The sequence below is a fragment of the Microtus ochrogaster genome, chromosome 21, assembly GCF_000317375.1.
Source record: "Microtus ochrogaster isolate Prairie Vole_2 chromosome 21, MicOch1.0, whole genome shotgun sequence".
Lineage (NCBI taxonomy): Eukaryota > Metazoa > Chordata > Mammalia > Rodentia > Cricetidae > Microtus > Microtus ochrogaster.
The window spans coordinates 1,003,243-1,028,629 of record NC_022022.1 but is presented as its reverse complement, the minus strand read 5'-3'; the positions used below and the strand labels follow the sequence as shown (position 1 = coordinate 1,028,629).

Below are 25,387 nucleotides of genomic sequence, written 5' to 3'. Positions count from 1 at the left end.
CTGCCACCTAATCTCTTCCACAGCTAGAAGTGTGCTCACAATAGTCCAGTAGCAGAGCCAAGCCCTGCGCCCCTCAATCCCATGTCTCCAGAGCTCGCACTCCCAAACCGTGTCTCTAGTGTCAGCCTTTGACCAGACCTAGTGTGGCTGCCATTCCAGAAGAAGGGGTGGGGGCTATGTGGGATCTTTCTGCGCCCCTCCCAACACCTCCATGCACCCCATTATAAGACCAAATGGGCCTGGAGACCCAGCAATCAATATCCCTCAAAGATGAAGACACTAATAACTTTATTCTCCTGTCCTCCACTCCTCACGCACATTAGCCCTGACCACAGGCCCCAGGCAGCTGAGACCTGCCCTGGGCAGGCCTGGAGCTGAGTAACCCTTCAAATCCAAGTGAGAGGCACAAACATGGACTGCGGGAAGAGTTTTCTGACGCTTGGAACAGCTACAGGGGAAGGGATCAACGTTGTAGTTCACTGTCCATCCTGACATCTCTATTAACTGTCAGAGCCCTGACTTGATCAGTAAGAGGACCATAACCCAGAAACACCTTCACGAGGTACCAATGAACAGGTAAATCAGGAGAGACATTCCTGCTAGAAGATCCAGGGGGGTTTCTTTTTTTTTTTAAAGATTTATTTATTTATTTATTTATTAGGTTTTTTTTTGTTGTTGTTGTTGTTTTTTTTTTTAAGACAGGGTTTCTCTGTAGCTTTGGAGCCTGTCCTGGAACTCCCTTTGTAGACCAGGCTGGCCTCGAACTCACAGAGATCCTCCTGCCTCTGCCTCCCGAGTGCTGGGATTAAAGGCGTGCGCCACCACCGCCCGGCTTATTTATTTATTAGGTATACAGTGTTCTGTCTGCATGTGTGCCTGCAGGCCAGAAGAGAAGCCAGACCCCATTACAGATGGTTGTGAGTAACTGTGTGGTTGCTGGGAATTGAACTCAGGACCTCTGGAAGAGCAGCCAGTGCTCTCAACTGCTGAGCCATCTCTCCAGGCGTGAGATCCAGGGAGTTTAAGAGCTGCTGCGAAGAAGACAGTGGGCCTGGGGTTGAGCTCTGTTTCCCACTCCCTGACAGACGCCACAGTTCCCCACACCTCACAACTCCACTCTGAAGCAATTTCAGGTAGAGGGGAAGGTTAGAACTGGGGTCAAAAGCATTTCTTCTCAAACATTGCAGTCCTCAGGATACCTGGTCATACTCAGGATGGGATAGATTACCATCCTGAATACTATCAGGGCCCAGATGGGTCCCCAAGGCCTGAGACAGGCCAGAGAGAGGAAGAAAGAGGAGAAAATGAGGAGGAAAGAACACGGACATAGGAACAGTACATCCCTACTGGGCGCTGGCTGGAGGGCGGGCTCCATCAGCCTCCCAGCACCCCTGGAGGGCTCCGTTCTTATTTATTATCTCTCCCCATTTAACAGATGGCACTAGGGACAGAAGTGCCAAGTGACGTTACACCAGTAAATGGCAGAACTAACCTAGAAGTTTACCTACCAGGGTACATAACCCAGTAAGGAGAGGAAGGACTCAGCTTAGGAGGACTCTGGTTCCAGGGACTGGCTCTGGACTCTGCCCTGCTGGCCTCTACTGGTTTGGCCTGCAGCTACAGCCTTGGCGTGTCTGTCTTCCCCGGCTGCAGCCTCCTGCCGTCACTACTGGCAACTCTCCATTCTTCACAGCTGGGAGGCGGTGGAAAGTTCAGAACATGCAGCCAGTGCATATCCTGCTGCAGGTGCCTGGGTAGCCTGCACAGGAGCAGGACAGGAGGCTAGAACCCAGGGGCCCTGAGTCCCTGCTTCTCTAGTGTCTGCCCTCTAGATGGCTGCCCAACACTGAGTAGCCATCCAAGGCCACATAGAATATGGCAGGCTCCCTCCAGCTGCCACTTAGAGCCCCAGCACCTGTCCTCAGTCTGAGGGACACAGACAGGGTGGGATACACTCCCAGCAGCCCTAGAAACCTGCCTACAGGGTCCTGGAAGTCTGGCAGCTTCTCTAGCCTCTTTCTGAGAATCCAGCTCTGAGAAAGCCGGAGAACCCCAAGTTCCCCAGAGATCTGTCCCAGGACTGGAGACCTAAGGGGCCACTACCTTGACCACTACCTTTTCCTCTCCAGAGCAGGAGTGACTGAGAGTAAGCCTGGTTCCTCTGCTCAGTTCTCCAAACACCCCAGTCTCTCTCGGAGCCCCCTTCCAGCCAACACAGCTCTTGTCTGAAGAGGAAATGGAGGGAGGGGCTAACACTGCCCTCTGGCCCCAGGTTGCTATCTCAATCTCAATCCCCCCAAAATCCCCAGGGCCCCATTCTACCCATCTTCTTGTAGCTATCCATCTCAACTGGTGCTCGGCCCCTGGGACTGAGGGCAGCTAATGGACTTGGCACAGCCAGGAGGTAATTAACAGAGAGGGGGCAGGGGCCACAGTGGGACAAGGACACTGTTAATGGCAATGGGACCCAGCAGTAATGGAAAGCTGTGCTGTTTGTATGTGCTCACATGCACATGCCTCCATCCAGACCCGCGCTGTGGACAGCGGCTGCGTGGGGGGGGTCGGGGTGCTGTGGACAGCGGCTGCGTGGGGGGGGAGGGTCGGGGCACTGTGGACAGTGGCTGCGTGGGGGGGTCGGGGCGCTGTGGACAGTGGCTGCGTGTGGGGGGTCGGGGCGCTGTGGACAGTGGCTGCGTGTGGGGGGTCGGGGCGCTGTGGACAGTGGCTGCGTGTGGGGGGTCAGGGCGCTGTGGACAGTGGCTGCGTGTGGTGGGTCGGGGCGCTGTGGACAGTGGCTGCGTGTGGGAGGTCGGGGCGCTGTGGACAGCCGCTGCATGTGGGGGGGTCAGCTGTAGGGGGGATCGGCTGTGGGGGGGGTCGGGGCGCTGTGGACAGCGGCTGCGTGGGGGGGGGTTGGGTGCTGTGGACAGCCGCTGCGTGTGGGAGGTCGGGGCGCTGTGGACAAGTGTCTGAACATCCATTGAGAAGGAGGCCACCAGCAGAATAAAGGTAGAGTCCTTTTTTGTCCCACCGCAAAGCTTCAAGCCCTGTTGCCTGAAGCGCTGGTAGCCATCTCTGCTGTTCCTAGATCTCTCTGCCACATCCCCGGAACTCTGTGCCCCTTTGTTTGGCATCTCCAGTGGGGCTTAAGGGGTCTCCATGAGCAAAGCTGGAAATGACTCGCAGGCTTTTCAGGTCTTGTGTGCTATCTGGCCTCCAAGTCCTACCCCGTCCTACTCAGTGCAGCAAACCTCAGAGCCCTGTATCCCCAGCAGGGCCTCCAAGTCTGCCAGCACCCACTCCTCACCCAAAGAGGACCAGAGGACAGAAGAAGTGGGGCAAAGGGGCAGGTAGAGCCTGCAGGGGTCCTGGGCGCTTAGGACTCAGGTGCCTGTGTGCTACCCTCTCCTTTGTCTCTGCTCCTCCCTCTGTCTCTTTTAGCTTCCATCTGTAGCTCTTGCCCATGGCCTCACCTGCCAGCTCTGATGTCTCCGCTCTGTCCCCCTTCTAGGGTGAGACAGCACTGCCTATCCCAAGGCAGGAAAGGAGAGCCTGCCAACAAGGGCCCTGGGGACCAGAGTCCCATCAATCATCCTGCCGCCCTGGGCTAGCCCTCCATTAGCTGGAACCAGCCTGGACAAGAGACAGACACACTGCAGGGCCCGGCCCAGGGTGATAAGAACAGATTGAATCACGGGGACAGGGCAGGGAACTGGGCACCCAGGGACAGGACAGCCATCATTTGCCTCAGGAGCTGTGTGAGTGAGCGTGTGATGCTGTAGGAGCCCAGCCGGTGATGCGAAGTGATGGGTGGTGGCCTAAGTGCTGCTGCTCCAGGGAGAGGCAAGGCAAGGAGACCAAGCTCCGCTCCCCTGGTGTGGCAGAGTTCGGGGTATTAGTGTGACAGCAGCCTCAGGCCCTTCGGTTAAGGTCACAAAGAAAGGTGGACCCCCATCTGCTCTAGGAGTAGTACGGAATAGCACCAGAGGTCTGTTCTTGGCAAGTCACCGTGCCCAAACCCCACCTCCAGGTATTAATCTCAAAGAAGCAGGGCAAGAAGGGAAACAGAAGGGAAAAAATTGGGTCTTGGTCCTTCTTCAGTCTCTCTCCCATTCCCACCTTCCCCCACAGTCCTGGGAACTGAACCCAGGACCTCACACATACCAGGCAAGGGTCTACCACTGAGCTATTCCCCAGGCCTCTTTTTTCTTCTTGTTTTGAGACTGGGTCTTCCTAGGTTGCCCAGGCTGACTTTGAACTGACTCTGAAGCCCAGGTAAATCCTTGAATGTGAGATTCTCCTGCTGCGCTCAGTCTCTTGAGTAGCTGGGGTTAAAGGTGTGTGCCACTACTCTGTTCCTTTGATTCCTTACTCTGCTCCAGCCACACATATGCACACACTCACGCACACACAAACACACAGACACACACACAGACACACATACACACAGACAGACAGACAGACACACACACTCACGCACACACACACAGAGTTTCTTTCTGTCTTGTTCATTTGTTCTAATGTGTATTTGCTCTGTCTACCCACACCAGCAGCGGCTACCATCCCCAGGGGCCCTACACAGCCTTTCTGAAAACCAAACACAGTGAGGGTGTGGAGAGACTGTCACCAGGTGAGGGGGAAGATGAAGTGGGTGACAGCTGCACAGAACAGGGCAGCAACCCAAAGGGATCAGAGTTGGAATCAACTCCAGAGACCCAGAGAGCACAGCCTCTACTAAGTCCCAAAGCCCTTATCCCCAAGAATGGGCAAGAAACACAGCCAGGGATAATAAATATAATTGCTATTATGGTGGCTGCTGGCCATGAAGCAAGGCTACCTCCACTCCCAGCCTGCTGGCCCCCTCCACATGCTGAGAGTGAGAGGCTGGAGTGCGGTAGCTGCTGGGTGCTGAGGGACCTCAGGGTGTCCTGACAGCCAGGCTCAGCTCCTAGCCCAGGACATCCAAATAACTGGGAGGTGCCTGCGCCAGGGCCTGCAGACGGGCGTGTACATCCTTCATGCTATGTCGTTGCTGCGGTTCACGTTGCCAGCAGCCGCGCATGATGGCGTAGACATCAGGAGGGCAGGCGCGCGGCCGCTCCAGCTCCCGACCCTGCGTGATGCACTCAATAGCCTGTACCACAGGAGAAACAGAGAGGAGGGCAAACTGAGGGACCAGGGTGCGGAGGCTACAGATGGGTCCTGCCTGGCTGACTGCAAACCGTGAGGTTCCTTCCTGCTCCGGTTCTGGAAAGCAGAAATGATTAAGGCAACCCTTAATCGGTCTAGGATTGCCTCCAGAAGGCTTGTGTCACCACCAGGACTTGCCAGGTGGGATGAAGAGGGTGAGGCTACGGTACTGCCAAGATGGTTAATCCTCAGCCCCAGCCTCCATCCCCCAGCTGTGCAAGATAGGAGCAGCATGGCACCACAGCTATAGCCTTTGGGGGGAAAGTGGCTGTTTTGGTTTAAAGCAGAGGCAACTCTTGCTTCTCCCTTTGTGGGCACCATACTGTGGGGATATAGCTGAAAAGAAACTGTAGCAATAAAGATCACAGTGAGACTCCGGGAAGGGCTGCTGGGCGGTACAGGGTCCAACAGAGGAGACGGTGACAGGAAGATGGTTGCAGAAGCCGCCTGGAGCCTCTTCCCCTTCTCCCCATCTCCATTAGAGGACTTAGATTATGGGCAACACTAATTCCATTCCTTCTCTCAGTGCTTGAGAAAATTAAAATCTATAACCCTCTCCCCCACCCCACCCGCCTCAGGGGAACAGACTGCATTAGAAGAAGAAATGGAAACTGACAGCTGGAAGCCAAGGGGAGGCTGGGGAGCTGCTGGGAGACAGAACACCTGGGGTCTGCTCTAGCTGTGGCAGCCAGAGGGCAGGGAAGGCAGGGACGGCCCTCTCCAACTAATCTCCAGCCTTCCTGCTGTTCTATATCAGGACCTCTCTCCCACCCTCCGCTCTGCCCTGCACACAGGCATGACCTGGGCTCGAGCCACAATGATCTCCAAGGGCCAACTAGGAGCCAGCTGGGAGACCGAGCAAGAGAAGGACCAGGAAAGGAAAAATGAAGGGGAAGGGGGCTGAGGGAAAAGCACGGGGCCCCCGGATGCCTGGCAGGGCTGACCTCGGTGTTGGAGAGCTGGTACCAGGGCTGCTTTCCGTAGGTGAAGATCTCCCAGAGCACAACCCCGAAGCTCCACACATCACTCTCAGTGCTGAACTTGCGGTAAAGGATACTCTCAGGCGGCATCCAGCGAATGGGTAGCATGGTCCGGCCTCCCACCTGCCAAGATGTACATCACCTCCAGTAGGGGCAACCACAAAGCCAGGCCCGCCATATTAAATAGACAGAAGGTAAGGGACCAGGGCCAGGCCTGAGGTACTGCAAGGGACAGCAGGTCAGAGGCCAAAGACTAGAGCCCGCACTGCTAGAGGAAGAGGAGGGCAGTGCAGGGTCTCACAAATTCCAAGCCAGGGTGTGTACAGTATGGGTGCCGGAGGAGCATTTAGGGACCCTTACACGGTAATAGTCTGTGCTGTAGATGTCCCTGCTCATTCCAAAGTCTCCAATCTTGACCACTAGTCCCTGACCCACCAGACAGTTGCGTGTGGCCAGGTCCCGGTGCACAAAGTGCAGGCTGGCCAGGTACACCATACCGGCAGCTACCTGGCTAGCCACGGCCAGCAGCTGCCCAAGGCCCAGAGGACCAGGAGCCACATCCTCACCACCGGCCAGCAGCTTCGCATCGGGCCCATGGGACCTGAGGAAGACAGAAGGAAACGCTGGGAGGGACGGGGAGGAGCTGTGGAGGGGACGCCTGGAATTGGGTGTGATGGTGCTTACTTCAGCAGCACATGCTCTAGAACTGGATGTGATGAAGGAAGAGGAGGAGGAGGCAGCTGTCTGGAGAGTTGGGGTTAAGGGCAACCATGACCAACCCTACCACCAAGGATACTAACTCCATAGTCCTCGAGAATCTCAGCCCAGCCCCCAGCTGCTCCAGTACCCGCTATTGTTGTCATAGCACTTAGGCACAGTCTTTGCTAAGCTGAGCTGTCTCTGCTCCCTCGCCCACTCTGCCTCCTCCAGCTCCAGAGTCCTCTTTGGATCTCCTGGCCTTGTCCCTCCACTCTGTCCTTACTGTTCAGCTATCCCTCAGATGCTTTTCCTTTGCCAAGGTTTCCAGGGTGCAGCACAGCCCCCAAGTCCAGGCTGTCCTGATCACTTCCCAAACACTTTCTCTTCCTAGCCTTCTTTTTACTGGTTGCTTTGCTAGCAATGTCTTTTCCAATCAGCCAAGTGTTTGTTGAACACCTCTGAGGCCAGTGCACTGGAGTAAATAAATAAGCACACTCCAGGGGGGGGGGGGACAGAGAAGGCTTCTTAGAAGGAGGGGCATTAAAACTGAGACTCCGATCAAGAGGCAGAGAAGTAAGTCAGGGAAAGGAGGCCGGGCCAGGAGGCAGCATAGCTGAGGGGGAGGTCCCATGCGTCATCGGAGGAAGCTGGAAACACAGAGGCCCCAGCCTCCTGCCCAAAGCCTCCCAGGCTTGCCTCAGATTCTCCCTTCCTTCCTGATGCTCCAAGGAGGATTACCAGCTGCTCCTCACACAGCCCGGGTCCCATTTGATAACATCTCTCTAGCTAGGCCTGCACCCTGTCTGCTCTCCATGGCCTGCATTGACGCTGGCTCTTCTGCCTGTCCACCTCCGTGCACCTGAGCCACTCAGTGCCCCTCAGGGGTCCACTGTCCCAGGGTACAGTCCTCAAGGTCTCTGAGTCCTAGCAACTGCACTCATGAGCCTTCACTCCCTAGAGCTGCTGGGAAATCACATGAGCATCAGCTGCTCATTGCCTTCCCACCCAGAACCACAGCTTCCTCCCTCCCAGCTACGCTGGCCCGGCCTCCTTTCCCTGACTTACTTCTCTGCCTCTTGACCAGAGTCTCAGTTTTAATGCCCTTCCTTCCAGAAGCCTTCTCTGTCTTCATTCCCCTGGTGTGTGCTCTTGGCCAGAAATGAAGGTTCACAGACATGGTGGCTGATTCTGAACCCTGGTGTTCCCACTAGCTAACTCTGCCTGATCCTATGGCTACCTTGGGGGCGGAGGACTATCACATCCTTATCTGAGGGTAGGAGTTATACTAGAGAGGGATCCTTCACTTCCTGTGTGCCCTTGGGAAGGTCTTGTCACCTCAAGTCTACTTGTGAAGGCAACACATCTCTCAAAGTGATTACAAGTATCAGAAACCAAACATCAGAGTTTTGTGTGACATCTTATAGACCTAGAGTCTGAAAACTACAGCACTGCACAAGCACACAGACACAGAAGGGCCTTCTGGCTGCTTGGGGTCAGCATCCTCCACGCCACATCTCCCTGCAGGCCTGGCCTCTCTATGCACATAAATGCACAGACCCTTACAGAACCATGGTCCCGAAGCTCAGAGCTTTGACCTCTAGCAACTGTCCCCCAGACATGCCCACATCCACACACCTGCCCACTCTACTTCCCTGGAGTGGGAACTGGGCCTTTCTGACCCTCCCTGGGATCTCCCCGTCAAACAGGCAGACGGGGAAGGGACTGGGTTCTTGTACCGGAGAAAACGGTTGAGGTCCCCGTGACGCATGTACTCAAAGACCATGAGCAACGGGCGACCTTCAGTGCAAACCCCGAAGAAGCGCACAATGTGCTGGTGCTGGAGCATGGTGAGCAGCTCCGCCTCCCGCTGGAAATCCTGCCGAGCACTTTCAGAAGCCTCCTTCAGTGCCTGGGAAGGGATGGGAACAGAGCTGGAGGGGACCCCCCACCCTGCCATGATGGTGCTCTGAGAGGCACAGGATCACGGTCTCACCTTGACAGCCACCAGCATCTTGTCCTGCTCATGCAGAAGGTTGTAGCACTCAGCAAGGAAGACCTTTCCGAAAGCTCCCTCCCCTAGTTCCCACTTGAGCACAATGTCCCGGCGTTTGATGTGATGGACACCTGGGAGGGGCTTGGAAAGTCAGAAGGCAGCCCTGGCATGGGCAGGATAGGGCAGTGGTAAGGGCAGTGCAGCCACAGGAAATGGGGTGTGGGTGGGTGGAAGGATCTGGCCAGGGAGAGTCCAATGTGGGAGATATGGCTCTGAGCAGGGCTGGAGCCAGGAGCCGTGTTAGACTGTGAGGTAGGGTGGGGACAGACCTGGGTCAGCACAATGATGGCCCAGGGGCTTTACATAGATGACACAGACAGACACACACACACCATGCTCACACTCGTCTACTGTAACACAGTTCCTCACAGGCATCACTGAAGTACTGAGGGTTCTCCATGACGTGGCCCTGGAGTCCGGAGCCTTTGCCCTCACTAGGGGAAAGAGAGCTGCCACCCAATGTCATGAAATGTAGGGACATGGCCAGCCCGTCCTCTGAGGCCAGCACAGCAGGGCCTGGGGAAGAGACACACCAGCATGGAAAATCACAGCCAAGGCACCATCTCCATCCTTGCTTGAAGGAGGGAAAGAGCAAGACAGTAGGCAGGGAAGGAAAGCACAGGGGTGACTGGCCCCTGACACCAAAGAGCCCTCCTGCTCCTCACAGAGCCAAGCCCTCCAGACACACTCAGTGTTTGACACAGTCACCAATGGACAGCTGCTGCCTCTAAAAGGACCCTGCCCCCCCCCACAGATAACCCCTGCCCTGTGCTGAACATGGAACATAGATGGGCAGCCCTAGGACAGCCCTCTACTGCCAACTCACGGTTGATCCCAAATTTGCTTCTCTGTCCACATTTGTTGAGCACAAGGAGCAGGGCAGAAAGGAAGAGGGCAGCAGAGACAGCTAGACCCACAGCCACGGAGACCTGGAAGTAGGGTCAGTCCTAAAGGTTTCTGGACTCTTGCATAGATCCTTCCTACAGAGGAGTCTGGAGCCATGCCCGACCACCCCATTCCACGTCCCCCATCGGCTCCCACATTCCACGCTCACCCCAAAAGGTGTTTCATCTTTCTTCTCCACTGGGTCTCTTGATGTGCTGTTCGTGTCTGTGGAGACACAGGGCATAGAAGGTGGGCCTTCATACAGTGTCATGTCTCCTCCAGCAGCTCTGAGCCAACACAGCTGCCCTCCAGCCCAAGCCACTCACCCACTGGCGAGAAGGAGACTGCAGCAGGAAGGAGGAGAGAAAGCGATCAGAGGGGGAGCGGTGGGCCCTGCCCTCCAGGATGCTTCTTTATGGGGTGGGGTAGGCTGCTGGAGCTGCCTGGAGCGCACAGCCTCTCTTCGGCCTGACAGGTGGGCTCAGACAAGCTCAGGGCCTCAGCAGGCCTGGCTTGGGAGGGGCAAGGGGGAAGCATAGAACTGGCTACCAGCTCTCGTCCAGAACAAAGGAGTCTAGCTCTGGGAACCAGGACCATGGCAGACAGAGGCCAGACCTCCCTGGATGACTGGATCTCCACCCAGGTGCCTCCCAGGAGCAGGGCAGGGTTCAGGGCAGCTCTCACACCAGGGATGGGGTCCTCGGGGTTGAACTCAAAAGGGTTGTCCATAAAGGCAGCCATGATGGAGTCAGCAGCCTGGCCGTAGGCGTTGGCAGCCAGTAGTGTGTAGTTCCCGTTGTTGACATGGGTGGGCTGGTTGAGGCGAAGGCAGCCGTGCCGCATGGTCTCATTCGTCAGTGTTGACTCCAAGAACTGAGTGAAGATGAAGCTGGTCTCATTGAGCACGGAGCCGTTGAAGAGCCAGCGCAGAGAGGGTGCCGGCTGCCCATCCACAGAGAAGGGTATGCACCAATGGTGCTGTTCCACGGCCATGCCCAGGCGCACACTGGCTGGGACTATGGAAAGAGGGCAATGACAAGAAGTGGGCAACTGGCAGGAAGGAAGCCAAGGGAGGGAGAAGTCAGGGTCAGCAGACAGGGCAGCAGGTCCTAAGGAGCTCTCTAGGAGACCTACTTGGAAGAAAGCAGATGATACTGAATGTGACAGCAAAGGGACAAAGTTTAGAGGCTTAAGGAGCACAGCGGGAGCCCGGGCAGGTCTGATGGTCATGGTCTGCCAGGCAAGCTGCCTGGGAGGCAGGAGGGTAACTTAGACAGACTGTGTCTCTAAGCAAACAGACAACAGCGCTAGGGTTGGCTCAGGAAGAGAGCGCGTGGTCGCCTGGGATGCAGCAGGTCCTGGGGTCCACCCCAGGACAGCTACAGCACTAAAGAAAAAGAAAAGAAAAAAAAAAGGAAAATAATCAAGAAACACGGCTTTGAGACAGTCACAATCCTAAAAAACCAAAAGCCCTTGATAATAGAAAAAATATATGTGTAACATATGTGTATAAACACATACAAATTTATGGGAATTTTTACCAGCATTCACACCATGAAATGTGGCACATGAAGGAATTATAGTTACTTTTGTTGTCACAGGTAGATTTCATAAATATGAGATTGGACAAAATAAAATAGATAAAATGTAATACATAGAGTAAGTTTTCATTTATATAATGTGTAAAAAAATTACTAATAGGGAAACAGACATGTAGAAAAGATCTTTTTGTTGCTTGGGGTTTGGGGTTTTTTTGGGTTCTTTTCTTTTTTCGTTTTTTGGTTTTTCAAGACAGGGTTTCTCTGTGTAGCACTGACTGTTCTAGAACTCACTTTGTAGACCAGGCTGGCCTTGAACTCACAGAGATCTGCCCGCCTCTGCCTCCCAAGTACTGGGATTAAAGGCGTGCGCCACCACTGCCTGACCCAAGTGCTTTTAAACAATAGAAAATGCTTGTAACTGCTCAATTCCCAGCCCCTGTGGAAAATCATTTTCTCAAGGAAGTACTGAACATGAAAGTTAGGATGGAGAGCTGAGCTGGGACTGACCGCAGGGGTCTTACAAAGTCCTGGCAAGGGTAAGTCCTGCTTACAGTGTGCATGTCAGCTAAGTGTGGCAATTCTGTCATCCCTGAAGTTCACTGAGGCAGGAAGATTGTGCCTGGGTTCACCGCAAGACCCTGTCTCTAAATAAATCAGTAACTAAATAATGTGTATGCTTACTGTGCATAACATGTATTTCACAATAAAAGAGAAGTGATACTGCAACATAGATTAAAGATAATTTGTTGGCAAAGCTAGAGAAATTAAGCAACAAGCATTAAAAGGAATTCAAGAGAGGAATTCCCCTCTTTAAGCTTGCTTATCTGTGGCTGCACCCCCTTCATTAAACCAAAGCTTGTCTAAGAACAAGATGCAGAACTGACGTAAGCCTCCTTCACTAGAAGTCCAGCCCTGAGCTCATTCTACCCATGATGCTCAACCTGTGCAATGTCAGTCTGAGCTGGAAGTTCACTCCTGGGCCATCCCAGACCTAGACAAAACCCTAAGGGACATAAACGAATAAGGAGGTAGGACAAAAGCCTTACAGAGGAGCAGGCCATGAGGCCAGCCTGCAGCTGGTGCTGAGGGCCTCAGGTAGCTTGGGCAGTGGGCCAGAAAGAAATCCATCTCTAACCCTCCGGCCCTGAGGAGCCTCCAGGACTTCCCAAGCAGGATCAGGTTTTCGTGGGAATCTGGAAACAGCTGGGAGGGAGCAGCTGTAGAGATGCCCACTCACCCTCCCATCTACCCCCTCTCTTTTCAGGGAAGAGGAGATGAGTGGGGGTGGGTGCAGGGGCTGTCACAGGGGCTTACAGGAGACGCTGACTTGGGCAGAGACCTCAGCTCGGCCCACATCATTCTCTGCCCAGCATGTCACATTCTTCTTGTTGAGGTCACTGGTGACATTGAGCAGGGTTAGCCCCAGGGACGGCAGATTTTCAGATTTCTGGAACAGGGAACAAAGAGTCATCAGAAGAGTTTCGGCAGTCATAGGAAGGAAGCAGGGGGGTACAGTTGATAAATTTGGGAGCCCTATGACCCCATATTGAAAGAGGGGGGGCTGGGGGAAGCAAGAGAAGGGGAGCAGATCTGGGACAGAGAAATGGCCTCCTTTGCAGTTTGCAGAGTCCCCAGGAGGGTCAGGGGACTCGAAAGCACAAACAACAGCCTCAAAATAGGTAGTTAGCACTCTACAATGGAGGGTGCAACCAAGGGGCCAAACAGCAGTCATGGAAGCCCAGCTGCCACCTTCTCATGGAGCCCATCAGAGGGCCAAGGAGAACCTTGCCAGCTCATTCCTGGCTCACAAAGTTCTATCAAACTCAGTCTCAGGCCAAGGAAGGGGATTGCAAAGTGGTTGTAGCTAGAAGCAGCTTCAGCCACAGCAGCTTTCCCTTGGCAAAGGAAGACAATGCCAGTGGTGACACTGGAGAGAAGAGTGACTGATATGGAATCACCACCAAAAGATTAAATCCAGGCCCGAGTATCTTCCTAAAACACCATGGCCGCACCACGTGGGAATCAGATGGCCTTGAGTTCAGCGAGTGCTTCTAAGCTGGAGTAGGCAGAACTGAGTCTCACCCCCAGAAACTGAGTCTCAGCATGTAGCCCTAGCTGGTCTAGAACTTACAATGTAGACTAGCCTAGCCTCAGACTAAGATCCGCCTGCCTCTGCCTCCCGAGTGCTGGGATTAAAGGCGTGCACCACCACCGCCCATCGACTTCAGAGGTCTTGGTCACAATTTTACTGGCTCCTGTGCCCATCCAGAAATTAGGAAGTTGACCTATGGGATGAGGATGTTCAGTTATGGGACCCTCACTGTAAAAGGAGAATCAACTCCAATTGCTGGAGACCCCTGGGGTAAGTAGGGGACAGCTCTTCCCACTCAGAGTGCCAGGTCACTGAGAATGAGTCAGAGAAGGGGACAAGCAGGGGAGAGTCTGTGTGGGGGACATCTTCAGAACTTCAGGAAGCCTGTCTCAGCCATCTCTTTAGGGAAGTGACGTGTTACCAACACCTGTTTCCAAAACTTCCATAGGAAAGTCACACCTGACCTGGGGTGTGTTGAGAGGGTTGAGCAGCCAGTTCCAAGACAGTCAGAGCTACCTCTCAGAACCCTGCAGGGGGCCTCCGAAGTCAGCTGTAGCTGCTGTCAGTGGCCTGTGGCCAGCTTAAGAACAGATGCAAGGTCTGGGAAGATTGCTCAGGTAAGAGAGACGGAGGCCAAATAATGCCTAGGGGCAGGGAGGATGTCAAAAGGGCCACCATGGCTACCTCAGTTTACAAATAAGAAAACCCCAGGACAGGCTCCAAAGCTACAGAGAAACCCTGTCTCAAAAAACCAAAAATAAAAAAAGAAGAAAACCAAAAAGCAGGTAGAAATAGGGACTCTGTGTGTGTGTGTGTGTGCGTGCGTGCGTGCGTGTGTGCATGTGTGTGTGTGCGTGTGTGAGCATGCGCGTGCATGTGTGCATGCGTGTGTGTGTGCGCGCGCGCGTGCGTAGGTTATTCCAGGAAGTATTTAGTGAGGACTGAAGAGACAGCTCAGTGGGTAAAGCATTTGCTGCACCAGTATAGGGATCAGAGTTTGGATTCCCCAGAACCCACATCAAGCTGGACTCCTGTGAGATGGGAGGCAGAGACGAGAAAGTTGCTGGAAGCTCACAGACAAGCAGCAAAGGAAGAGAAATGAGACGGCAATGAGGGCGGACATCCAGGTTAGTCCTGACTCCACGTGTGTGCCGATGCACATGCATGCACAGATTTTAAACAATAAGTAGTGAGAGCTGGAGTCAGTTGCCCTTCGCTAATGCGGTCATAACACACCCAAGAGAGCACTGCTTCCTGAGTGTCCAGGAAGCCCCGGGTCTGTCCCCAGGCCTCCGTTTCCTAAGCTAGAAAAAGAATCTATGGGAAGAATGGCCCGTCAGATCCCTCCTGGGTCCCACATGAGAGCTACAGTTCCCTCTCTTGCAAAGATGATTTGCTCAAAGATGGAGCCCAAGACCTGGGGTCCAGTAGACCTGTCCTGAGGACTCCACTGTCACCCCGCTAGCACGAGGGCTGAGCTGCTTCTGTCCTTCTGTCTCCTCTCCTCACCTTCACTGTGACTGTCCCTTCCAGCTCTGTGAGGATCCAGCCAGCCTGCTGCAGGGCCTGCCCCTCCACCTGGCACCGCAGAAATACGTCATCCCCTACTTCCACAGAGTCGTTGGGCATCTGGATCTTCACTGTTGGTACACCTGCCACCCAGAGTATGGAGCAACATTAGAACCTAAGAGTGGGCTTGTGAGTCCCACCCTGTTCGTGATGCCAAATCTTAGCAGTACATCCAGCCTCCAGGGTCCAATGCTACCCCAAGTCCCTCCGGGCAGACCCCAGGCTTGCCTGTCCTACAGCAGCACCTACCACAACTGGTGTTGTGTCTGAGTGGGAGTAACTGGCCCCCAGGCCCGGACCCCTGGAGTTCCTGCGTATGTACAGCACACAGCACCTCCTGCTCCCAGCGCTGGAGCCAGGACAGAGCACAGGAACAGAGCAGCGGGTTCCCTGACAAGGTCCTGTTGGGTAGGGTGAGCCAGGAGTCAGGAAAAGAGGATGCGACAGGCCTGAGGAGCCAGGAGGCAGTGCTCCGGAGATGGCTGGATACAAGGGGTCCAAGCAGAAGGGGGCCAGGCCCATAGCCAACACAGTAATAGGGCAGACTGTTGTAGATGGCACTGGGGGCTGCATGGAGTCCCTTTATCCTAGCTCTAGAGCGAGAAGCCGAGCACGGAGATAAGAAGGGTGTCTTGCATGGTCTATGGCTTTAGGTACCCATCAGCCTTGTGCACTGTTGTGTGTACTGAGAATAGGGCATCATGGTGGCTGTAGTGTGTTCAACACAGCTCTGAGCCTGGCCTCTGAACACACACAGCTACTCCCAGCCCAGCCTAGGACAGCCCAGTCCGGCCCAACCTAGTCCCTAGACATGTACATAATCCCTAGGGTAAGCTCACAGACACAACAGTCTCCAAAGATACCCCACGTCCCACCCCGTCCCCTGTTCCACACAGACACCGTAACATAAAGTCCTGGAGACACAAACACACACTCACATATCACACACTGACCCCTGGCCTACCCCTGCCCACACACTCACAGGTCCTGCAGGGAGAGGCCTTGCACGGTTTTCCAGGAAAGGGACTCCAAAGCATTGGAGGACAAATTCCTGTGGGAGGACAGATGCCCTGAGCCAGTGACCTCACTCTGACCCAGTCTGAGGCAGAAGCGTGAAGGAGGCTGCCTCCCCCCCCCACCTCACCTCCAGGTCAGGTGATTAGAACATGCCCAGGGAAGGGCTGTGCCTGTGGGTATGTGGGAATGTAAGAATGCCTGGGCAGGTAAAGCTCTGAGTATAATCTCCTTGGGACAAGAAGGGTTAATCCCACTTAACCCCCTCCCTGACTGACCCCAGGGAGGGGAATCCAAGGGAACAGCCGGTTGCCCTCCCCCCCACACCTCAGCCCCAGCTGGCGAAGTGCTGAGGCCACAGCTGGGGTAAGGGGCTCCATCTGTGCTCCCCACCAAGGAGGAGAGGAGGGCCTAGGTCCTCACAACCCCCTCCCCTGCCTAACCTCAAGACAGGGACGTCAAAGTACTTCCTCAGCCCCCCCTTCCTGTTCCTCCAAAGGCACTTTAAGCAGGAAGAGACCCGGGGCCAGAGCTTCCTGGGTAGAGGATAGAGCACCCAGCTGGGGCTCTGCTTTGGCAGGCTCAGAGCTTTGTGTCTAGAGACATGCCCTAACCAGTCTCTTGCCTATCCATCCTTGACTTGCTGCAGACTGGCTTGGATGGGAACCCTCACACAACCACCTTGGAGACAGATTGGAGGTGGGTGCTGTCATACCTGTCCTGCCATGGATAGCCAGGTGACCTCAGTCAAGAAACAACCTAATTCCCAGAATCTTCATCTATAAAATGGGATCATACCATCTCTGTCCCCAGGTTGGTTGCACGCACTCACTGGCATGGGAATCGTGAACTCTCACCAAGTACACGTTTTAAAATTCTCTTTAAAGTTTTGCTGTTGTTCCTTAGTTTTATTGAGAAAAAAGCTGGCCTGGAACTTGCTGTTGTGCACTCATGTATGACCTGGAACTTCTGACCCTCCTGTTTCTGCGTGTTATAGGAATGTTTGTGGTGGTGGAGATCAAACCCAGGGCTTTGTGAAGAGTGGGCAAATGCTCTACCCACTAACTGAGCCATATTTCCAATGCTAAGTGTACATTTTAAAGCCAGGACATACAGTGGGGACACAGCATCTCTCTTGTGGTTAAATCCCTGGACCCAGCCCAACTCTGTGAATGACAGGCCTCCAACCCAGGGAGGGACTCTTAAGAACTCTGAGTCTTCTACCCACTCCATGTCCCTCTTGGTCCTCTACAGGACGAGTAGCTGTAGCTCTCAGGAGGGAGGAGGGTGAGGAGTAGCAGACAGAACACACCACCACTGGGGCCAGGTCAGTACACCCTGCAGGAGAGGAGCTGAAATTCTGACCAGAATCCAGGGGTCTTACTCCTCGTCCCTCAGTCCCTGTGAACTCCAGGCAGACCTGGGTGAGCGCTTCTGAGAAGCATCTCTGAGGCACAGAACACGGAAGTGAGGCAGCCAGGATTCTAGTCTGATTGCATGAGAATCTGAAATGCCCTTTGGAGCAGAAAGCCTCTCCGCACCCCTCACCTGCAGGTCCTCCTCAGCCCCGCCCCCACCGACCCAGCCTAGCCACTCACAGGTGACTGAGCCGAGGAGTTAACTGGAAGGCATCTGGGGCCACAAAGTGGAGGCCACTCTTCACGATGGTTCTAGGGAAGGGATGAGAGGAATTTAAGTTCTGCCCTCCGCCCACCCAGGACGGAAAACCCCGTGGAGTCGCACACCCCTCTCCATCCCTTAGTTTCCACAGCTACATGGACCCCTCAAACACCTGAGCCTCCACCCCTCTCCCAGATTCTCAGGTCTTCTGAGACCCCAATATATGTGGGAACCCACCACCCTGCACCCAGTCCCGCCTTAGTCCTCACAGGCTCCTCAACTCCCCCAGGCCCTGCAAGTCCCCGAACTCCAGGCGTTTCAGATGCTGCTGGTTCTCCACATAGCTGTAGGGAGAAGGGTGGTCAGCAGGGTTAGAACCTCAGTGGAGGTACCCCATACCCCCCATCCACCCACCTCCCTCACACAGACCCATTTCACGTACCCATTCATGCACATGCTCCACATGCCGACACGACTCACAGATCACACCAGGGCATGCAGGCATGCAGGTACCCTCACCTTTACAAACATGCAGACCCCCACATGCCTCCTGAAACACACAGCATGTATACGGAATACACAGACACACGTGAGCAAAGCTCACATACACTTCTCCCATGCACACACAGAGAAAGAGATGTGAACACATGTTAGGCAGCGCACACTGCCATTCTCAACTTGGGGATCCACTTCTACAGCAGGCCTCACCACCACAGGGGGTCATGCTGGGGCTCACTTCCACAAGGGCAAGGCTCTCAGTGCTGCTGCTCCACCCCGTGCTAAGGATGCCCCAATTGCCGTGCTGATGTGTCCTCTTAAACATGGCTCAGAGGCTGCTATCTGGGTTCATTGACACAGTCTTATACACACACACACCACCTGCTCTGTCCCCTCAAAACCTTTGGTTCTTCCCCACAGCAACCCCTACTCTCCCTTCTCCAGCACTTTTTCCAAAGCAAGCAAAAAGCATCGAGCTGTTGGGGACCCCCTAGCCCCTCCTTAATCCATGAAAGACACAGGAGAGGGGAAGGGAGCATGGAGCTGATGGAGTCTGAGTGTGAGGCGTAGGATGGAGATACAGTGTGAGGCATAGGAGGGCTGAATAGGGTGCCAGACGGAGGGCAGAGAGACTGACAGACCAATAAGGACAGGGAGTCACAGAGACAGAGAGAAGGACAGAGAACCTGGGAGGCAAAAGGAGAAAGAGGAGCAGGCAGCATGGGGGTGGGTGGCTGTGGTTGCAGTCCTATCTGTAGATCTGGCATCTGGGAGTTCCTGGGAACTCACTCCCATGTCCTCTGCAGTGGCATGTCCACGTTCTCCTCCCCTCTCCCCACCCTCGTGTGTGGCATGGGCCCCTGACTCACTAACAGTTCTCAGCACTCTTCTTTTCTGGGCTTTTCCTTTGTAAAAGGGCAGCAAGGGAACAAGCTCGGTCCAAGGTGCCCCGTGCTTCCCTGATCGCAGCCTTGACCCCAATAGGACGGTGCATGTCCATCCTCGCCCTGGAAACCTAAGGAAACCTTCCCTGTTCTGTCCTAAAGGTTTCGAGCTACAGAAAGCCGGGGAGCTGGTCGGATGTGAAGGGCTGGGTAAGTACGAGCTGTCAGGCAGTGTGCTCCATGCCGCCTCGTTTGTTTGGATTCATAATCAATCTGTCTATTCGAGTCCATTAGCTCCTCGTTAGCGATGCGGGTGAGGGAGGAGGGGAGAGAACTGTGCAGGAGGAGGCGGGAGGACTGGGCCCCACCCAGGGGGACCTCTCAGCTCACCATCCTGCCAATCTCCTCTTCTACAGCCCTGGCCTGCCTGCTGCCCTCATCCCTGGGCTGGACTCTCTTGGAGCCTGGCAAGGCTCTAGGGAATGAGAACCCTGAGGGGAGCAGTCAGGAGCCTGGACTCTAGTCTGAATGGACAGGCCTGGGAGCAACAATCTAGACCTCATGCAGGAGCCTAGGCCAGACCAAGACAAGGCCATCTCCTCTTTTCTTGGTCTCCCTAGAGCCATTAGAACGAGACTGAGTACCTCAGTTAATTACCACAAGATGCCCAAGTAACTGGGTGCCAATCACTGCAGACTGTTGGCTCCACCAGCAGGCAGAATACTCAAGTATTTTCCAGCCATCACCATGTGATGCTGAGTCCCTTCAGGTCAATACTCTCATCGGTCTCACCAGCTGCTAAAAAGTGCTCAAGTATTTTGTAACCAATTATTGCAGAACGTCAAAGTACTGCAGAGGCGAAACTCTGCACCTGGAAGAGGGAGACTCTCTCGGCAACCAACCTCCCCGACTCCCTGATACAGGTAGGAGACGCCGGTGAAAGGGAAGAGGGAGGAGAAGCAAAGGACTTTCATTTCCCACATCCAAATTAAGAAGTCTTGGGGTCAGTGGAAAGGAAGAAAAGTTTAGACACCAAACTGGTTCCTCATCATCTCCCATCAACTCCGGCTCAATCACGAATCCAGAGAATACCTAGATTCCCTGGTCACGACAAGGGAAAGGTTGGGGACTGGCTTCCTCCTAAGAAAGAGAAGATGGCAAAGGTGCACAATGCCAAATTCTCCACAGCTAACCAATCCTCCAAAGGACACAACTTGGGCTCTTGAATGAACCCCACAAAGAAGCTCCTAGATCGCTGGACCAAGCCCTGGTCTACCCAGTTTCCCTCTTGCTCTGCCCCAAGCCAGCAACCCAGCTACCCTTAATCCTGGGCGACATCCAGACAGTGACTGCGCCGCTTTGCCAGGGTGGTGGCAGCAGCAGCAAAAGCCGCTGCCGCACAGCCAAAGGCTACACGTGCCAGCCTCCTACTGCAGCCAAGTCTGGCCCCTCATGCCAGAGGTGAGTGCGAGCCCTCGGGGAAGGGCTGTGCCCTCTTGATCCCGCTTTCCTTCCCCGCCACACACTCACAGCTCCGTCAGGTTCCCGGCGCCCTGAAGGCCACGGAGGGTATCCAGGGTCCCTGCCCTGGCGCAGCGCAGCCCCGAGGAGCCCACGGGGCAGCAGGCTTCACGACAAGATGCGGCGCAGGCAGAGGCCAGCATCAGCGAAGCCAGCAGTCTTCCTAGCCCCGCGGCCCGGTGATGCCAGCCCAGCTGCCCGCGCCGCTGGCCTCGCAGCATCGCGGCGGCGCCCGCCAAGCTCGGGCAACGCAGCCGTCCGTGAGCTCCTAGTTGCCGCCGCCCGGCCTCGCGCGACACGTGCGCGGGGCGGTGTTAAAGACCAGCCACCAGGAGAGGGCGGCACCCGCAACCACGCCCCGCCCCGCCCCGCCCCGCCCCGCAGATCGATGCCCCCAGTGCCCCCTCCCCTTTCGGGGCCCTAATGCCAGCTAGCCTCACTAATGTCCCTCACGTCTGCAAGAGACTTGGGGCGGGGAAAGATTGCCACAGAATGCCTCACAATTGTCTTCTGAGACTGGGGCAGAGGGGAAGGGTGAGGGGTGGGAGGGTGGGGGAGCTAGGAAGCTGATACGTATTTCTCCCAGTAAAACAGCTGCATTTTCAGATTTGCGGGAAGAGCAAGGAAAAGGTTGAAATCCAGGTCATCCCAGCCAGCCTCAAGGTGCTCTTCTTGCCTACGAGAATGTGCATGTCACTTGGAATAAATTTGATGAACGATCTCTAGACGCTAGTAAGGAAAGGGAGAGAGCCCCAGAATGACTGGATGCAGAACCTGGGGAGGAAAACAGAAGGGGCAGAGAAGAGTTCTCAGAACACAGCTGGATGGAGAGTGGAAAGTGGAGACCACTCGGTCTGCAAGAGGCCACAGGGTGGCGCTAGAAGCCCTTGCGCCCGCAGAGTTTGCTCAGGGCCTGGGTCTTCGAGAGCGCCGGGGAGCGCGGTTCGCAACTTTACTAGGTTGTGTTTTGGGTTTTAAGGTCAGTCCCCAAACCCAGTCAGCCAGCTAGGGCTGGGTACCAGAGTTGGGTAGGGCCAAACAGAGCAGGACTGGCATCGATCGCCGTCCTGACAAGTGCATCGATTTCTGAGTGGAGAAATTAATAGATCTCTTAGCTCTTCGGACATGGGAGTTGCCCGCGGGTAGAGCTGGGAACCGTAAACCCTTGGTATTTGTGAACCTAGGAATTCCCAGGATCCCAACATTCAGGTCATCAAAGGGCAGGTATCGCGCATTGGCCTTCCTGGCTGCAAGTCTATAAGTCTCACGTTTAAGAGAGGGGGCAGGTAGGTACTGGGAGTGACCAGAAGTGAGAAGAACCCAGTAATCCAGGGAAGGATAGATAGTCCTAGTGGCAGATAGCTTTCCGTGCCAGGTCCAAGGGTGAATAGTCCCCCAAGTACCTCCACATGAGAATGCACATACAAAGACCCAACAACCCTCCCCAATTCTTAAAAGTAACCAAACGAAGGCGTAATCTTACAGAGAGATAGCTCTTCTCGGGATCTGAGCCAGAACCAAGGGACTTGGCAAGGACACACCTCGCACCAGGAGTTATAGTCAAAGTGGCCTCGAGAGGCTGGGAGGGGCTTCTAGAGGAGAAGGTCTAAGATCTCCAGGTTTCACAAGCAGAGTCCGACCTGTCGGGGATGCAGGAAGTCACCCTCTAGAGTGTCAAAACACCTGTTGAACTCCAGAACCTGCGCTCTTCAGAACACGGCGCCCAGTCGCTGCCTCCACGTCTGCAGCTAGCAGGGGCGGTGCCAGAGGTGGCAGAGAGACGCTGCCAAGATTTCTTGGCCCCCAACCCCTTCGGCATTTTGGCCTTATTTTCCCCAACACATCTGCGCCCCCCCTACCTCCCTCAGTTGACAGGCTAAATATTTTTACTTGACTTTGTGGGAGGGGCAGAAAGAACAGAGAAATCCGCACAAACCAATCCGTTTCTGGAAAGGGCGGGAGCTGGGCGAGGTCCCTGCGTTCGGCCCCGGGAGTTGCAGCGAACAGAAGCCGGAACAGAAGCCGAACAGAAGCCGGAGTCTCAGGGTGGAGTCTTGCGCTCCTCTTGACTCTGCCGCAGCCCCAAGACGCTCCCGGGGGCTTTCTCTCCGCTTCCCCTCGCGCGACTGTCCGGCCCCTGAACCTTCGTGTTCTGAATTCTGGGTCAATTTCTTTCTCTGGAAGCCTCTCTGAGGGTCTTCTGCTTCTGACTGCACCCCCTCTGTTCTGCCTCTGTCTCTGGATCATCTCAAGCTGTGTACAGCTGCCTGGCACAGCATTTGTTTCCTCTGGTCCGAAATTCTTTTCTATCTTGGCTGTCTCTACTTCAGATTTCCAATCCCTTTGCCCCTATACCTCACTCCCCACCCCGGAACCTGGGTCTGCATCCCATTAGACCCTTTTTCCCAGTAGGACACCTGGAGGACACTCAGGGCTGAGATGGTGGCAGTGCCTGCTCTGTGGCCCTGGGGAGTACACTTGCTTGTGAGCCTGCTGTCCTTGGGATCTGGCCTGGACACACTAGAGGGTGAGTCCCCAGCAATGTCTTTCCAACCCCATCTCGCTCCCAGAAAGCTTCTATGTTGTCTTTGTTTGGTTTTTCGAGACAGAGTTTCTCTGTTTAGCCCTGGCTGTCTTAAAACTCACACTGTAGACCAGGCTAGCCTTCAGAGAGCCACCTGCCCCTGTTGGGATTAAAGGCATGTGCCACCGCCTCTGGCTTCTATTTAATCTTTATGGGAACTTAAGGACTAGAGCTAGCCCTCAAAAGGACTTTTCACTAGGGAAAAAAAACTTCATATAAGTTTTTTTTTCCCCTCTCAGCTTCCTAAGAGTTAAGGAGTTAGAAATGGAATGAACCCATTGCTATTTGTGAAACCGCTATCCCAGGAAAGTCTGAGTTTGAACCAAAGTGAGACTGTGGGAATCAGAAGTCTTCTCTGGGGCCACTAAATGATAAGGGGCAGCCTAGGACCAGCAGCTGACACCAGGCACCATTAAAGCAATTGACCCTTTCTTCTGATAGGAGGCTCAGTGGCTGGAAAGGCAGCCCCAGGGCAAGCTCTGAGCTCCAGCTTTAGTCTGAGTTCCCCACCCACTGTGGGCAGAAAGGCTGCCTGAGAGATCTGTCTACCCTCTGGCCTCACACAATTCCCACCAAAGGCATCCAGAAAGTGTGAGTGCACCATGCAGACCAAATTGCCTTCAGAGGGTTGCCAGAGACTGCCTTTGTCCTCCACACAGAGAGCTTGGGAACTCAGCACTCTGGGAGTGTGAAGGGTCTTAGGATGCTCTTCTGAGTGGGGCTTCCAAGGTCAAGGAAAGATACAGATAATACAAATGGACCGGGGGTAAGGTGCCCTCTGAAAGGGGCCAGTCACAGAAGATTCACAATGCATGGTAACCTGCCTGAGCACCCTGCCTCTGCCCCTTCTGTGCCAGCCTGAGCACCCTACCCCTGCCCCTTCTGTGCCAGCCTGAGCACCCTAACCCTGCCCCTGCCCCTTCTGTGTCAGCCTGAGCATACTACCTCTGCCCCTTCTGTGCCAGCCTGAGCACCCTACCCCTACCCCTGCCCCTGCCCCTTCTGTGTCAGCCTGAGCATACTACCTCTGCCCCTTCTGTGCCAGCCTGAGCACCCTACCCCTGCCCCCTTCTGTGCCTGAGCACCTACCCCTGCCCCTTCTGTGCCAGCATACTGCACAGCAGATGCCAGGCAAGAGCACAGTTGTCAAAATAAAGCATGCAAGTCCTGGGACTTAGTGTTTGGTCAAGGAGCACAGCTGCTGTTTCCCAGTGAAGCTCTACCTAGAGCGTGTCCTGAGGAAAGGCAGGGGTTAATCTGAAGAGGTCTTGGATTTGTTTTTCCAATGTCTCACATTAGGGGAGCTCTAGAGAGGCTAAGGCATGATGGGAAGCAGAGCGCCTGAGGGAAACCCCCCCACCTGCCTCAAAGAACCTAATTGGCTTTCCTGGAGAGAACAGAAGTGTTTTTCCTCTTTTTTTTTTTTTGGTGTGTGTGTGTGTGTGTGTGTGTGTGTGTGTGTGTGTGTGTGTGTGTACCTGCCTTGCCTAGTGTGTGCAAGTGAGTGTGTACATGCACACACATCCAACAGCTGGACAGTCGAGCATCAACCACAGAGAGAAAGTACAGGGAGCCAGGCTTTCCATCCTGTTTGTCCTTGACAAGCCCTGAGCCAGGGACAGGGCTGGCCTGTATGGGAGAATGTGTGGCGTGGTGCCAAAGTGGGTCATTTCTGGAGGGCCAGGTGAGGAGAGAGGAAACAGACCTGGATGTTAAACTGAGGCTAAGCATCCAGCTCCTGTTAAGAAACAGAGGTGAATGGACTAGGTTCCAAAGGAAAGGGTAGACTTGGGATCCAGATGTTGCTGGCCCAGAGTTTCTGAGTGCCAGAGGTTCCAGTCCTGAACTGTGTACCATGGGAGATGCAAACTGGACTTAGAACAGCTCGCTGCTGAGCTCCGGCCAGAGAGTTAAGGAAAGGACACCAGCCCCCAGCAATGCAGGTGAAAGACCTACGGAGCCTTTCTGGGTTTGAGCCTGGAGAAGTGAATGGGCACCAGCTTGTCTACACCCAGAATGTTGGGCTGAGGAAGTAAAATGAGGACCTTGGTAAGGAGGAACCATGGAAAGTCCCTTCAGAGCAAAAAACGATTTCTTACTGGGGAGCCTGCTCCCTGAGGACAGGGAGAGAAGCTCATGCTCAGTACACACTCAGTACTCACTCAGTACACACTCGGTACTCACTCAGTACACACTCGGTACACACTCAGTACTCACTCAGTACACACTCAGTACTCACTCAGTACTCACTCAGTAC

General features: G+C 54.6%; 2 protein-coding genes across 2 annotated transcripts in view; one reads left to right on the top strand and one right to left on the bottom strand.

Annotated features, from left to right (window-relative positions):
* Positions 1-4,780: 4,780 nt before the first annotated feature.
* Positions 4,781-20,814, bottom strand: Ntrk1 (neurotrophic receptor tyrosine kinase 1). The gene is made up of 17 exons (XM_005356909.2): positions 20,556-20,814; positions 17,913-17,987; positions 17,622-17,693; positions 15,992-16,060; positions 15,259-15,410; positions 14,950-15,092; positions 12,663-12,795; positions 10,494-10,823; positions 10,134-10,151; positions 9,977-10,032; positions 9,749-9,851; positions 9,292-9,438; positions 8,863-8,993; positions 8,606-8,778; positions 6,531-6,771; positions 6,135-6,293; positions 4,781-5,134 (listed from the first exon to the last, which is right to left on the bottom strand). Exons 1-17 carry the CDS (start codon positions 20,765-20,767, stop codon positions 4,949-4,951), a joined length of 2,400 nt encoding a protein of 799 aa, XP_005356966.1. The 5' UTR covers positions 20,768-20,814; the 3' UTR covers positions 4,781-4,948.
* Positions 20,815-22,515: 1,701 nt separating this feature from the next.
* Positions 22,516-25,387, top strand: part of Insrr (insulin receptor related receptor) — a 19,756-nt gene continuing 16,884 nt past the window's right edge. Inside the window, exon 1 of the mRNA XM_005356911.2 lies at positions 22,516-23,073. Within this exon, the coding sequence (XP_005356968.1) occupies positions 22,986-23,073 (88 nt within the window). The 5' untranslated portion in view covers positions 22,516-22,985. The remainder of the gene's footprint in view (positions 23,074-25,387) is intronic.